Genomic DNA, 14,638 nt, shown 5'->3' with positions numbered 1-14,638 from the left:
TACCTCTCTGTTAGCTAACTGCCTTATACAGGATTCAAGCTTCTGACATCTCAAATTTTATTTCTTAAATTTTGTCTAAATCTTAACCATGTTCCCAGGTGCTATTCAGAAAGGGGGTGTGTGTAGAATTTCAACTTCTGCTGCCTTTAGTAGCCAATATGTATAAATGATTTTCACCAACAGCAATTTTGAATTAACAGAAATTAAAGCCATACAGCCAAAGGAAGCTATTTCACTGTCTCCCAACTTAGGAAATTACATAATGCTTTGAGATAAAGATGTCATGCAGGCTTTTTTCTTCTTTTTCATTGAGTTACTTGCATATCTGTTACTTGCACTGAATTTTAGCTTCTTTCCCATAAATTTTAGTGGAAGAAAATACATTTTGCTCTTTCGTTTGTAAAGTCTAGAATAAGAAAACACACTTTATGAGACTGTTTTATGAAGGAACCTGGCAATGTAAGTATTGTAATTTCCTTTGTTTGTGGTAGGCAACAGGATTACCTTGTTAAACTTCTGGCTTATGTATGAAAAATATCAGAAAAGTAAGGGCAAATTGAAAGTAGTTTTATAGTTGCCTTTACTTCATATTCTTTTCTTAAGCAACAAATTGCAGTAATTGAAGTTTGGCAGCTTTTTAAATGAAAAACTAAATTATGGGTTAAACTCCTTGGTTTAATACAATTTGTGTTTCTGTTAACTAGCAGCAGAATTTCAGCATTTGCTACTTACTGGTAGAGAAGAAAAATTCCACAGCACTGCCAGTACAGGTTAGTTTAATCTGTAAGTACCTGATGTTCCTATTTGAAATAATTTGTTCAAATGATAACCACTTAAATACATGAGGGGAATTTTGGTCTCTGAAATGTGAATGTACCTGTTATCTACTACTGTTTTCAGTAGTGAGTGAACGTCTAGATTTTTTTTGAAGATCTGTAATGGTTTTAACTACACTTGTGGGTAGGTAATATCTGCAAGCACTTTTAAGGAAAATTTAATATGGAACCTTAACAAATAGCCATTGGTGTTACTGAAAAGTGTGAAGATCTAAAGTTGAAGTCACTTCTTCAGTAATATGCCTATCATAGAGGCTGTTTTATCAGTGGACTAATTATAGGGTATTATAATTGTTGTGTTGGGGAATAAGCATTTCTGTTTGTAAGAATCCATAGCAGTAATGTAATCTTTCTTTTGATTTTCTTTAGCTATTGCTAATTACTGTCTCCTACCAACAGATTTTTACTTTGTTAGGCCTGTAAGCCAGGAGCTTGTTCTTCTCTGGATTTGTTTTGTTTTGTTTTGTTTTGCTAGCCCATTTCAGCACTTCAGAGGCTACCTACAAATGTGGTTTTGCCTAGCTGTTTTGTCTTGCCCAGAGTTACTGCTCTGCCTTTATTCTTTTTTCCTTCTGCCCTATTCCATATTCTCAGAAATTTTGGCATTTTATTTTTATTTTATAGAATGTTTTACACCTTAGAAGAAAATAGGAGAGATTCTTTGTGATTGGATAAAAGATGCAACCTTCTCCAGAACAGCTGCATACATTTATTTTTATTTAAGCTTTGTGTACCTCATCTCTACATATCAGCATGGGAGATGAAAACTTTCTGTGCTATAGCACATAGCATAGTTTCACAGCTGGATGAGCTGTAAAACTCTGTGCTTTAGTTCACTTCTCAAGGGCATGTTATCACATGGTGAATTTGAGGGGCTTTTGACATCATTGGTGGATAATTATATAGAAACTAGGTATTGGGAAGATCATACTGGTGTGGTAGCTGAACAGACACTTTAGTTTTGCCAGCTCATCTGTGTGGTCTAGAGTAGTTTCATGAGTGACTTGACACTTCCAGCAGTATTGCTTATTTAGAATTTTGAAATCTTACGCAACACTGCAGAATTCATCATACGAACATAAAAAGTTTCAAGGAGATTGTATCTTCCCAGGTTTTAGAATAGTTACACTTGAAGCCCATCTCCTGGCATCTTCTCTACATCAGTTCTCAGCCATTCACACTAAACTGCTTTGTCTGCAAAACTAGCTACATGCAAATTTTTGAATAATGTTGCATAGGTGTTTCTCTGTAAAAGAAAAAAAAAAAAGGGGGGAAGTTGTATAATAAAATTTATAACTTATCTTTGCCTGCATTTCCTAAATCTTAATGGCAGATGTGCATGAATAATAGAGATACCTTGCTGTGAGGCCATTATCCTATTAACAGAATGTATGCATCTTTTAACTTCTGTGGTTAACCCTTCTGTGGTTGATACTTAACGTGATGCTCAGTAGTAAGTCAGAATGAGTAACTGATTGCTTTTGGCTGCTGAATTACTTCGTGAAGTCTCAGTTTTGACAGTGGTTGGATGCTGACCTGCACTACTTGTACACCAGCTTGGCAGTCAGAGGGGATAACTAAAGGGTAGTGGCGTTCTCTAGTGTCTTATCAACAAAAAGTATATTTGTCCAGGGCAGATCCTAATATGAACTCTGGTAGAATGTCATCTCTTTGTGAAACTTTTTATGGCAATTTATTACAGTACTTTTTGGTAGAATTAAGTTTATTTTCTTTTGAGACATGACCAAAACAATTCTAGGAATCTGAACTTTCATAAGCAGGTGAGCAGTCTTAAGTTGTAGCTCAACTTCTGATAGACCGTTACGGCAGCTGTCCAGTCCAATGTGGTTCAGAAGTCGTCTTTCCCAGTTCTGATACACGGTATACATGGAACAGTCAGTCAGTTCACACTATTTCCTTTTAGACTTCTGCTTAATGACTCCGAATCGCCCCTTCAGATACTCTGGTCACTGTGCAGCGAACCCAGACTCCAAACTGTTTTTAGTAGCTTCTTAAAGTACCTTAGAGCACATGATTGAATTACGTCCCCTCTCAGTAGCAGTATGGCCACAAAAATTAGTATGTCATGAAGATTTTTTCTGTAACTTGATACTGCTTTTGTGTAAGTAGTATGAAAGGGGTGGGATCATTGATCTTTTTCAAAAGACAGGTGGCAAAATATTGATGTTGAATTTAATTCGAAAAAGTGAGAGACTGGTAAGTATGTGCATCACTTTAATGCATGCAAATAATATAACAGTAACTAGCTTAATTTTATAGCATTCGGTTTACAAAGAAGATTCAAAGAAAATACGGCGCTAACATCATTTGCGTCCATTGGGAACCTTCTATGAACTGTATACTACAGGAATGGATCATTGCACATATACATGTCTGTAATGTCTCTCTACCCTACCACTTTGTAACAGTCTCTGATTAAACAGAAGTGAACCACTATTTCTGTGTATTTTTTTCTCCTCGAGGACCTATTTAAATTATTGCAACGAATGTTAGCTGTTCCAAAGTTTGTGTAAGTATAAAATCCACCTTCACTCATGTTACAGTTTGAATAACTTTATACTAGCTCTCTGATTGTCTATAAACTGCAAAAACTCATTCATGTGAGCTTTATCTTAAAAAACAAACAAACAAACAAAAGTATTTTTTACCAGGAGACAAGCAAATGAATCCCGACTTCTTAACCTGTAACTTCCTTTTGCTGCTGATTTGCTGTCCCGCTGAACTGACTGTACAAAAAGATTGACTATTTAAGATGGAAGAGTCGGGAGTATATGGAGGAAAGTATTTTAATAGCGTTTTCATAAAACCTGGTGGAGAGGGCATGCTGTTAAGTGGTCTGTTCTAAACCCTTTTAGAGCAGAACGCTGGGGAGATGAGGTAGCGTTGAAGATACATGTCCTTGCAACTCCTGTCTACAGGATGAGAATGGATTACTCTGCTACATTTAGCTACCACTGTATACTCATAGATTAATTTCTAAGAGGTGGTAAAAGGAAGATAAATCCATGATTTTGATGCTACACTACCTGGAACAATTCATGGCATTTTGAGTTGGGTACGTATAATGAGGAGGAGCGTAACACTAAGTAGAGGACCCTTTAGGGAAGACCAGTATTTTGCATGAGCTCTTTACTGGAGTTTACGTCCTCTGGCCCTTTTGGCTCTAGGGAAATCAGAGGGGGCATTTGAAAAACGGGGGAACAGCTTTGTCCTAAAAGCTGGCTAGAGCAAGGGTTTTTTCGTGTTGCCTGGCCAATTAAGGCACTTTCAAGTTTGATTTATCAGACCATTGGGGGATTTGAATATGACTGGGTAAAGAGTAAGAAGGATGGGTCTGTACTTTCTGCCCTGTGAGCCTCAGCAGCGTGTTTTGCAATGTGGGACTCCGAGTGCTAGTCTGTAGGTTTATGCTTTTTCTCTGAATCTTGTTTTTTCTGCGGGGTGCGGGGTGAGGATTTTTTTTTATAATGCCCTGCTGAGGTAAAGAGTTTGGATCTAAGCGTCTAGTTTCTAAGAGGTAGAAATGGGTATCTTTGAAAAGGAAGACCCCTACTTGGGCCTCAAAGGAAAACTCAAGAGTCTGCAGTGGTGTGGGCTACAGGGCAAAGGATAGCTAGCTACAGTGTCAGGTCAGGTGCCCGCAGGCAGGAGGGAGCCCTCTTGGCCAAGTCTTCTGGCTTTAATTTTCAAACATAACACCCCCCTCTCGGCACCCTGCATCAGGGGTGGGGGACAGAGGGAGCTTTCTCTAGCACCCCAGCTCTCTTGCTCCTAGCAGTTCAGATGCTGTCATGGTTTGCTCCTCCAGTGCACCTTCCTAGCTCATCTTGGGGAGAGCTGCCTTTGATGCGCTTAACCTCTTAAGGTTAAGCTTTAACCCTTAAGCGTTCGCTTAACCCTGGTGAGATCTGCCAGCCTGGATTTCCCAAACAAAAAGTGCAGCCCTCCAAGGTGCTGTTGTGTCTCCCAGGTTGAAGGCAAGGGAAGGAGACCAGTATTGCCTGGCGAGCAGTCACAAGCTTTGTTTCTGCTTCCTGAGGCCAGAAGGTGAAGGCTTGAACTATATGGAATAATCTTTGGTTTCATCCTGTTGGAGACTTCGTTTGTTCTGAATTCATGGTGGCTTGCAATTCCTTTTACAGTTTTTGGCTGTGCCCAGATCTTGGCCGAAGTTGAAAAAGCAAATCATACCTTGCTACTGTTAGAACTACATCTTCAGGTAGGGTAATGAAGCTCATGTAGAAATGGTAATTCTTCCTGAAGGTTGTTTATTAGATAAAACTTAAGCTATATGACAGGTTTTCTGGAAATTTTAGTGATAATATTGGTATCAATGTGAAACTCCAAGAATAATAGGCAGCTTTATTAGCAGAAGCTTCATGTGAGACGATGGTTGCAGACACAATGCTGACAACAAACTCCTTTGCATTTTTAAAATTAGTAAATCAGGCTAGACAATGTTTTAAAGCATGGATAGATACAAATTTGAGTTAGGTACTGTGTGGACATTTCTCGGATAATGCTGCAAAAACATTTCGCTAAGTGCAGGAGTTGTTTGGACTATGAAATCGTAACAGCACTTACAAATAATCTTTTATGTTATCAATGTCTGAACTGCTCACATGTCTCTGCACCCTCCCCAGATACAGGTATGTCTAGTATGGCTTGTAATATTTACATGGAGAAGCAACGTAAGTGTGATGTAAAATTTGGGACCTGTTTTTTATCAATCCTGATGTTTGCAAAGTCAGTTTAAAAATGGCTTACTTTCCCTCTGTACTTCTGTGCTGGATATTGGCTTGCAGTTGATGGGTAGATGTATTTCATAAATGCTACATATTAGTCAGCTGTCGTGGTTTAACCCCAGCCGGCCACTGAGCACCACGCAGCCGCTCGCTCACCCCCCCGCCGGGTGGGATGGGGGAGAGAATCAGAAGGGTAAAAGTGAGAAAACTCGTGGGTTGAGATAAAGACAGTTTAATAGGTAAAGCAAAAGCCGCGCACGCAAGCAAAGCAAAACAAGGAATTCATTCACTACTTCCATCGGCAGGCAGGTGTTCAGCCACCTCCAGGAAAGCAGGGCTCCATCACGCGTAACGGTGACTTGGGAAGACAAACGCCATCACTCCGAATGTCCCTCCCTTTCCTCCTTCTGCCCCCAGCTTTACGTGCTGAGCATGACGTCCTATGGTGTGGAATAGCCCATTGGCCAGCTGGGCCAGCCGCCCTGGCCACGCTCCCTCCCAGCCCCCTGCACATCTGGCAGGGCACGGGAAGGTGAAAAGTCCTTGACTAGTCTAAACAATACCTAGCAACAACCAAAGTATGTTACAGCCAGCGTAGTATACATGTTGTAAGTTCACTTAAACTTTTTGTTGCTGATTCAGGAAGAAGAAAAAACATGCAGTTACAGTGGACAGATTCCGTTATTGATCACGACCACCCAGAAATTAACTTAAAATCCTAATCTGTGAGTTGAGAAGAGAGGGATCCCCACTATAGCTCTTTATTCCAGAGCTCAGTTCTCCAAATATTGGGGGGGAGGAGAAATAGTGGCCCCGCCCCAGTGCCCAAGCAAATATTGCAAGTATTGCTGTCTTAGGTTTGAGATCTTGCTTTTTGGTGATTCCAAAACTATCAAAGGCTTCTGTTTCAAGGTATATTTTACTAGTAGGTTTCAAATTTTTTTTAGATATTTGGTCATTATTGTAGTAGTTAAAGTGTGGTTATCTTGCTACCTGGTGTTCAGTCAATGCAGTCCACTTTTTGTTTCAAATGCGACAATGGACACTTTCAGTGCTGCATCTTCTAACAGCACAGTAGGTACTGTTAATGTACTAAATACCTTGTATTCTGCTGACAGTTGGGTTATTTTCAACCTCAATATTGAAAGCAACAAGACCATTAAATGAAAAGCCTAAATAAAAGGTCACATTTTCATTTCCAGGGGGCACTGAATCGCGATGGAGTGGCAAGATAGGAAACTCCTTTATGTGACCACGTATAAATAAATTTCTGTCCTTGGTCCAACCAGAAACTCTTTTGAGTTTGTTACGAATCGTGGGAATATTCCATACAGTTCCATGTAGCCACTTCATTCTCCTCTCATCTAAGGATCCACTCATTAATTTATCAATTTTAGTTTTGTGCACAATCTTACCTAAGCCATAACCTTTTCCCAGAAAAAAGTGGGTGTAGATTCTTTTCTTTCTGGTAGGAACATCTTTCATCTTGATGTCATATAAACGTTTCAGGGTTTGAAGGGCTGAGTTTAGAATTTCGTCTTTATCTGAATTAGGCTCTTTGTCTAATGCCTCATCTGGCCAGTACAGCAAGGTGAGCAAAAAATGGGCGCTTGCTGGAAACGGTCTTTTTCCTTTAAAGAATCTTACGCTGAGCTCACGGAGAGTTTGCACTGAAAGAAGTTTGGCTGATCCTGGTGCTAAGCATGCTAATGTGATGTGGCACAAAATATAATTGATCAGATCGTTGTCCTCCAGCCTCTCCCTTAGCGGGTTTTCTGTATAGAAACTAAGGATCTTTTCTAGCTTTTCAGCTGACCTAGCCTCTTTCTTATCTGTTAAGAATGACAGGATATTAGTGACGCTACCGCCACCACTCTTATAAATATTCATGCGTCTAATCAGCTGGCTCTCAGAGCTGCTGTTGCTGTCCTCAATAAGTGATGTTGAGATGAAGAACTTAGCATATACCTCAGACTGTCTTTTTAGCCACTTTCTGGGATTATAAATTTGTTCTTCCTTTTCATTGTTTTCATCTTCCTCTTCCTTCTCCTGGTTTTTATCTGTTTGGAAATAACTTAGGTCTTCTGAAATCCATTCCAGAGCATTGTACAGGTTCTGGCGTAAGCCTTTTAGGCGGGAGTGAAGCCTTCCCCATGTTTTTTCAATGTCTTTAGGAATGTAATCTGTGATCAGGTATTTCACAAGCTCAGAGTATTCCCCCTCTGGACTTCTGTGAAATACATCGACTGTGGACAAAAATCGAAGGAGACGACATCCTACTTCTACTTCTCCAAAATAGCCAGCGTTGTTCATACTGTCGCGTTCTGCTTTTGCAGCCTGTTGTGCAGCCCTGAAGCATTTCATAGCTTTAAGAGCAATCTCTATCTTTTGAATGATGCTTTCAGGAGTGTCCTCCTGTGTCATTTTATCCACAGTGAAACTAAACCATTTCCTGTAGACTTGACCTTCTGTATCTAAAATATAAGAATCATTCGGCAAATGAAATTTTGCAACCCCTGCCCAATGTTCCGCATCTTTAAATTTTTCATTGTTGTAATGCAGTCTGGCAAGCTGCTGGGCAAAAAAAGGATCTTTTCCAAGGAGTTCGTATGCAGCTTTTAAAACAGCTATAGCTTTTTCACAGTCTTCAGCTTTACAGACATGTTCAATGAATGGGGAGAAAAGAGTGTCAGTATTGTCACCCCTGCTTTTTTTATCACGTCGAATAAACAGATCTCTGATGAACTTTATGAATTCCTCTCGTCCAAACCTGTTTCCAAAGAGCGTCTTTTCCTGAAGAAGAGTCATTGCAAGTTGACTTTGAGGTTCATTCCCTGAAAGCTGATGCAGAATTTCTTTTGCAACCAGACAGTGTATTATCCGAACAGATGAAATATAGGTGGTACTTTCCCTTAGCTCAATAAAAATCATTCTTGCTTGTTCACTCAAGTGACTTTTGAAATCATATGCTCTTGATTTCCTTTCTGTATATACTCCCAGTCCCAGAAAAGCCTCACAGTGTGACAGTGAAACATATGAATTAGGTACATAAAAATTAAGCAAAGCCACATAACGCATCAAGCACGTGTCACGAGAAGAATGGTCTATGTCTTGCAATATGTGCCCTACAAAGTCTCTCACATACGTTTCATTGAACTCCTCACACATCAGGACAAATGTAAGTATGAATTCCGGCTTGACATCTTTCTGCTTCAGTTTTTCAAGTTTAGTTCTGAACAGGCTTTTCTCTGCGTCCGTCAGCTTGTGAGTGACAGCGACTGTGTCCAGTGGAGAAGCCTTGCAAAGCCTTTCAGGGTCATTGGATCGTCTACAGCACATGAGGATGAAGTAAGGTCTGGGGGAATTAATCTTCCTAGTTGCTACAGCATCCATTAACTCATTCCTCAGTTCTTCTAAATAGTCTTCATCATAATCCTCAATCAGGAGGAGCACAGGGAGACAATGACTGATTTCTTTTTCTTCATAATCTCTAAATTCAAGTGCATGCTTACAAACAGTTGCAGGTGAATATGAGGCTTTGATAACAGCACATCTTAAGTCCTTTCTTCTTTTCCATAGAACTTGCCGTGCTATTGTGCTTCCACCACTTCCAGGATGGTGAAATATCTTTAGTTTAGCCACAGAATAGTTGAGTCCGCTTCCTCGTAAAATGTCATCTAGGAGTTTGCTAGCATCCTTGCACGCTTCGCGTTCAATGATTTCCCCACAGCGTCTTTTATCAGCAAGCCAGAAGTTTTCCCAGATTATTCTTCTCCCTCGGTAAAAATTTTGGTCTATTTCTTGTATTTCTTTCTCAGTCAAAAGATCTAATTTGATATCATCACATTGGTCAACACAAAGGATTTCTAGCGAAAAGAGTTTCTCTTCTTCCAGCGAGGGAAGTGTACATAGCCCTCTAGTGGACACTGGCAGGTGTCTGGGCTGCGCTGTAGAAGGCAGCATTGTTTGAATGGTGGCATCTACGTGACTTAGTTTCATACCCACAACACTGCATTGTTCCAGTGTCTCAATGCTGCACGATGCCTGAGCTAGATTAGCCCACTTCCTGTAATTTTCTCTGGACTCTGCAATGCAAACGATGTACTCCGTGCCGTTCATCTCTGTATAGAATTCCTGAAAAGTGTCCACAAGTGGTTTCTGCACTGGGGATAGCAATAGGAAAAGCACAATGAAAGACCCCTTTGGCAGGATTTCGTCACAGATACGAGTAATTGCTTTCTTAAGGTATTTTTTTTTTGTTCTAATCCATGTATTTTCATCACAAGGTTTTTCATCCCCGTGGAAGTCACTGCGCCCATTGCAGAATATCCAGCTGGTCTGATCAAACAGGCACAAATGTTTCTGAGCGGGAGGGTTGCCAGTCTTGCTTTCATTGGAAAAATCCTGTAAAAAATAAGACCTTGTTGCATGGTGTTCTTTGTACTTCCTATACAGCCCTGACACATTAGAATCTTCATCAAAGTCAAAGACGCAGAAGATGTTCAAGTGCATTAAAAAGTTGATATAGTTCAGATTATCCTTTTCACATCTGTTAGTGACAAGGATGTACCGTAGGGAATCGTCCATATAGCTTTTGCCATCATTTAGTAGAATTGATAACTTTCTTCCTAAATTTTGAGCTGTTTCTCTATGTACTTCTGCACTGGAGAGCTCAGCTTTTTCTCTTAGAGCATCCCTGTCTTGTAAACCCTGAATAAAAGTAGCTAGATCGTTGTGCTTTACAGGTTCAGACTTTGCTCCTAGTCTCTGATAGAGAGCTCGATCTTTTGTCAGGGTCACCTTCTGGCTGCCTTCATTGTATTTCGGCAAATACACTTCAAATAATCTGTTCTTTACTAAACTGGATGTTGGTTCAATGTCAACCTCCACCACAAATCTTTGCTCCTGAGGGTCTTTTGAAATCACTTCAACAAAAACAGGTGGGTGAATACATTTCCTTGCAATTTCTCGTACGTTTTCAGAAAAACATTTTTCTATATAATCTAATGCGTCAACGTAGTATTCTCGCTCTTTGACCTTTACGCCAATGATCTGGCCGTGTTTCCAACCCTCATCCTCAACGCTGTCCATGATACCAAAATGTATGGTGCCATTTGTTCGAATGTTCATGCAGGCTGAAGCAAATCGTATCACTTCGCAGGCAAATTTTGACTGCAGTTGATTTCTGTTCAGTTCTGCAGCAATGGCAAAAGATTTGTATTCATGGCAAGGAATGATTAAATTGTTGACTCCTGATTCTGGAGCAAGAACTCTGTCTTTCACATATTTGAAATCAGTATTCTGACTTCTAAATGGTCGACAGTTGCTGAGCTCTAAAACTTCATCAGTACTTCTAAGTTGGGAGTTGCTACTTCTCCTTTGCCTCTTGCCAGAAGTAGAAGCTCTGTTATCTCTCCTAGTTTTATCTACTGGACCACAGCTGTCCCCACTTGAAGTTTTTTGGGCAGGGGCATTTCTGGGTCTTACTGGATCTGTTTGCACATCAGTTCTGTCAGACGTTTTGCTGCTGGAATGCTTGGCTTGCTGTGCGTTTTCCTGTAGCTGCAGAAGTTCGTTTCTCTTGCGGATTAATATGTGGATTTGGCCTCCCTTCATACCTATGCCTTTGAGGAAAGAGTCATCCAGTGTCATTAGCGCTGGACCTGTCACTTCTTCTGCATATAGTTTTTCTACATACTCTTTCTTGATTCCAGTAGATTCTAGCCAACATTGGACATGGTTCTCATCCCATTTATTCACAGGTAATGTTCTGTAATCTACAAGTTAAAATTAAGTATTAGTAATACAAACTAAAAACATGTTAAAGTGCTTGACAAGGCATTATAATCCTTGCAAAACTGGCAATGTTGAATGCTAGATTGTTTTCTTTCTACCAGTCACAGTGAGAGACTCTGTCTTCTCAAATATGTCAGTTCTGATGACTAGAAGCATCCTTAACCTTAATGAAAAGCAGCCCTAAGCAATGGTACAAGACTAACAAATCAGTGAAGCAGGAAACCATAAGGGAGGTTCGGAAATGATCCTCAAAGGGAGTCATGGAATGTTTTGAAGGGAATGATGTGATAAGGTTATCGGAACTGACAGGGGCTGAATTCTCTAAACTAGAGAGGTTTGGGTAGGTCATTTTACCCACTTGAGTCTTTAATTTCTGCTAAATGAAGATAGCACCAATACAAACCATAAGATGATGTTAAGAGTACCGATTAGTTCCCCACTAGAGATGAACCCTTAAAATGCAGGTATTAAAAAGCCCAGTCAAGTACAAATTTTCTGAAAGCAACACGTACCCATTGCCTTTGATGAGGGAAATCCTGCTGCTAACGAACAAAACCCTAGAGAGGGGAAAAAAATAACTGTCTTCAGACTTACAATTAACATTTCTGTGTTTAAGTAGGCTTATTTGTTCTGTTTTCCCAACCCCCTCCCCACCTTTTTGGTCCAGAGTAGTTTCTGTACCTCTAAAAGCCCAGTCTCGCCAGCCACACTGCCTCTGTATGCCATTCTTGCTTCTGACACACATGGGTGCGGAGGAGATGGGGTTTTGCTGGAGAAGCATGTGCTGACTGACAGCTGTGCCCATCTAACAGCTACTTCTGTTAGATACTGGAAAAAGGATGCCCAGCACTGCTGTATCCCCTAGGTTGCATAGTATCTCTTACTTTTTTATTGCTGTCGTCTTCTCACTCACCCTCCCTTTCCCTGCCTCTTGCTCCCTCACACTCCCTTTTTTCTCCCTTTTTTTTATGGGCACTCTGCCCCCCCTCTCCCTCTCTTTTTTCCACATCTCTTCTGGTGCTCACTAGTTTTTCCATGAAGCAGTTCAACTCACTGCCCAACCCAACCGAAGATTTTCTTTTTAGTGGGGTGTCCCGGCCTGATACGTGACATCCTCTGCCCTAGGCTCCTTTTACAGGGGTACAGAGATGGACTGCAGCAGGGATAGCAGGTTCTGTACTGCAGGAGGAAACATGTTAAATAAGCCTGCTCAGCGTAACACCAGAACTGTGCAACAGATTCACATAGTCAACAGTAACCATCCATGAGCTACGGACTAGTCAACAAGGGTCACAGCGGAGGGGGCATGGTGGTGGTGATGTTTCTCTTACGGTAGCATGAGAGCTCAGCTCTGTGCTGGTTCAGCAGGTGTCCATAGCCCGGCCAGCTCCATCCCTGCAGCTCATGGTGCTACAACAGCGACACTCACAGCCTCTGAATTCAAGTGTAAAAGGAGCAGAGTCACCAGCGCAGCCAGCAGAAAAGGCAGTTGTGGGGCTCTGCACAAGCTCCCCGCAGTGTCTGAAAGTACAAAGGTTGTAACGGAGGGAAGGCGAGGAGTGCTCCCCGGCACCACAGCTTGGCAAGAGGTGAGTTCAACAGAAGGTGGCGGTTCGGGGAGATCCTGGGATGCCAGAGGAAACCATGTGGAGCAAGAGCACGTTTACCATTTAAGCACCTGGTCAGCCCTGTGGAAAGCTTGTGGGCTGACTGAGGTGCCAGCATGGCCAATAGCTTTAGTTTAAGGGAGTGGCTCTAAGGGGAACCCGTTACGGGACTCTCTGATGTGTAGGTGTAAGTGAATCCCTGCGGAGTAAGTGTGAGCAGCCTGGTTACAAAAATGTTTGGAGACTGATTCCCACTGGCATCCGGTGCAGCCTCCCCTGGGAAATGGGGCTAAAAATGTCCCTGAAATACTGACTTTCCGGTGCCTTTGGCCACCACCTCGCCTTCCAGGGCTGTGCTTGTACAGTGACGTGGTTTGTGGTGAATCACCGCCCCGGCGCTTATCTTTCTGCCACAGCCTGCTGTGACAGCTGACGTCAGGCAGTGTTTCAGGAGAAAATGAAACTTGATGGGGAATAGAAAGGGCGGAGGCCTGGCGGTAGGGGAAGCATGGCCAGGGCCTCCAGAGGCCTGTGCTGGAGGGGGCCCACGGGCCCCTGCTCCCCATCCGTTTTTAAGAGCAGCCCGGGTTGCAGTGGGGAGTGGCAGCGTTTTTGTGGTCCCTGCAGCCTGTGCGCGCGCCAGCAGGGCCTGGGTACCATGGGCAGTGTAGGAGGGCAGGGAAGGGATGTAGCCATGGGGGTGTGGGGGCAGAGGTGTCCCCCCCCCCCCCAAGCTGCTCAGACAGTCCCGCTTGCCACTGCTGAGCAGCCCTTTTCCCAGTGGGAGTGGGGGGGCAGAGCTGGGAGGATGGCAGTGCAGGGCGAGCCTTGCTTTTCCTAGGCCTGCTACCAGTAAAGTAACGCGCCAGGCTGAGAATAACCTCCCGCTCCCCACCTTTCCTCCCCCCGCCCGCCTCCCCGTGCAGGACCAGCATGGCGCTGGGAGGGCTTACCTTGCAGAGCCTGCGGGTGACTGAGCTGGCTCCAGTGCTGTACTGCCAGATCTTGCCCGCAAGGAAAGTGTTCCCAAAGGAGGGGAGGGAAGGTGCTCCAACCTGCTGCAGTGCCAGGCTCTGCCAGCCCCCTGCCTCAGCGGCACAGGCGGGCGTCTGAGCCCTGTGGGTGTTTCTGCAGCGCTCCTGTGGGTCTCTTTTAAATGGTCCTACTGATACCAGCAATAAAAAGGGAAATCCTTTAGGCAAACATTCTTAATGACCCACCAAGGCTCCACCCCTTCTCAGCAGTGCTGTTGCTGGGTGGTGCTGCCTTTGCAATCCACCTCACATCCTCTGCCTTCTGCACTGGCTGGGTCATGCCCCACGAAACACGCCCTGTGTCAAGGTGCTTGGGTGGGGGTGTTGGGATTTTTGTTGGTTTGGGTTTTTTTGTTTATTTTATTTTTTTTTTTTAAACTAGGCAGATCTGTATCAGGTACCTGCTCAGGCCAGGCCAGCTCACCAAAGTAAATAGTGAAGAGGAGTAGTTGGCAGAGTCATGGAACACCAGCGCTCATCAGCCCTTTGTCTCACCGGGGCGCAGGACACGCTCTCAGCCCTCCTCGCGCCAGCAGCCAAAGCTGTCTCACAGGCTGGCCTTTTTCTTGTAAACCACGTGGTCATTCGTCAACTTAGTT

At 42.8% G+C, this 14,638-nt stretch overlaps 2 protein-coding genes across 18 annotated transcripts in view; one reads left to right on the top strand and one right to left on the bottom strand.

Annotated features, from left to right (window-relative positions):
• Window positions 1-14,638, top strand: part of ZNF207 (zinc finger protein 207) — a 45,077-nt gene that overhangs the window by 20,506 nt on the left and 9,933 nt on the right. For 8 of the 16 annotated variants that reach the window (XM_075169563.1, XM_075169566.1, XM_075169561.1 and 5 more), the window contains one exon: window positions 705-3,293. The gene's annotated coding sequence lies outside the window, so the exon portion shown is untranslated. Of the gene's footprint in view, window positions 1-704; window positions 3,294-3,712; window positions 3,913-4,999; window positions 5,077-5,907; window positions 5,982-12,766; window positions 12,988-14,638 lie in introns of those variants that run through there. The other 8 variants (XM_075169551.1, XM_075169553.1, XM_075169554.1 and 5 more) reach the window with 8 other exon arrangements.
• On the bottom strand, window positions 6,415-12,824 carry LOC142090944 (sterile alpha motif domain-containing protein 9-like). 2 transcript variants are annotated; one of them, XM_075169542.1, is made up of 3 exons: window positions 12,730-12,824; window positions 11,911-11,955; window positions 6,415-11,379 (listed from the first exon to the last, which is right to left on the bottom strand). In XM_075169542.1, exons 2-3 carry the CDS (start codon window positions 11,912-11,914, stop codon window positions 6,695-6,697), a joined length of 4,689 nt encoding a protein of 1,562 aa, XP_075025643.1. In that variant the 5' UTR covers window positions 11,915-11,955; window positions 12,730-12,824; the 3' UTR covers window positions 6,415-6,694. The 2 variants fall into 2 exon arrangements, with proteins under 2 accessions (XP_075025643.1, XP_075025644.1); XM_075169543.1 differs by lacking the exon at window positions 12,730-12,824 and adding an exon at window positions 12,424-12,723.

The sequence above is a fragment of the Calonectris borealis genome, chromosome 20 (genome assembly GCF_964195595.1).
Source record: "Calonectris borealis chromosome 20, bCalBor7.hap1.2, whole genome shotgun sequence".
Taxonomy (NCBI): Eukaryota; Metazoa; Chordata; class Aves; order Procellariiformes; family Procellariidae; genus Calonectris; species Calonectris borealis.
Note: the sequence above shows the minus strand (reverse complement) of the source record. Positions and strands in the feature narration are given on the sequence as shown.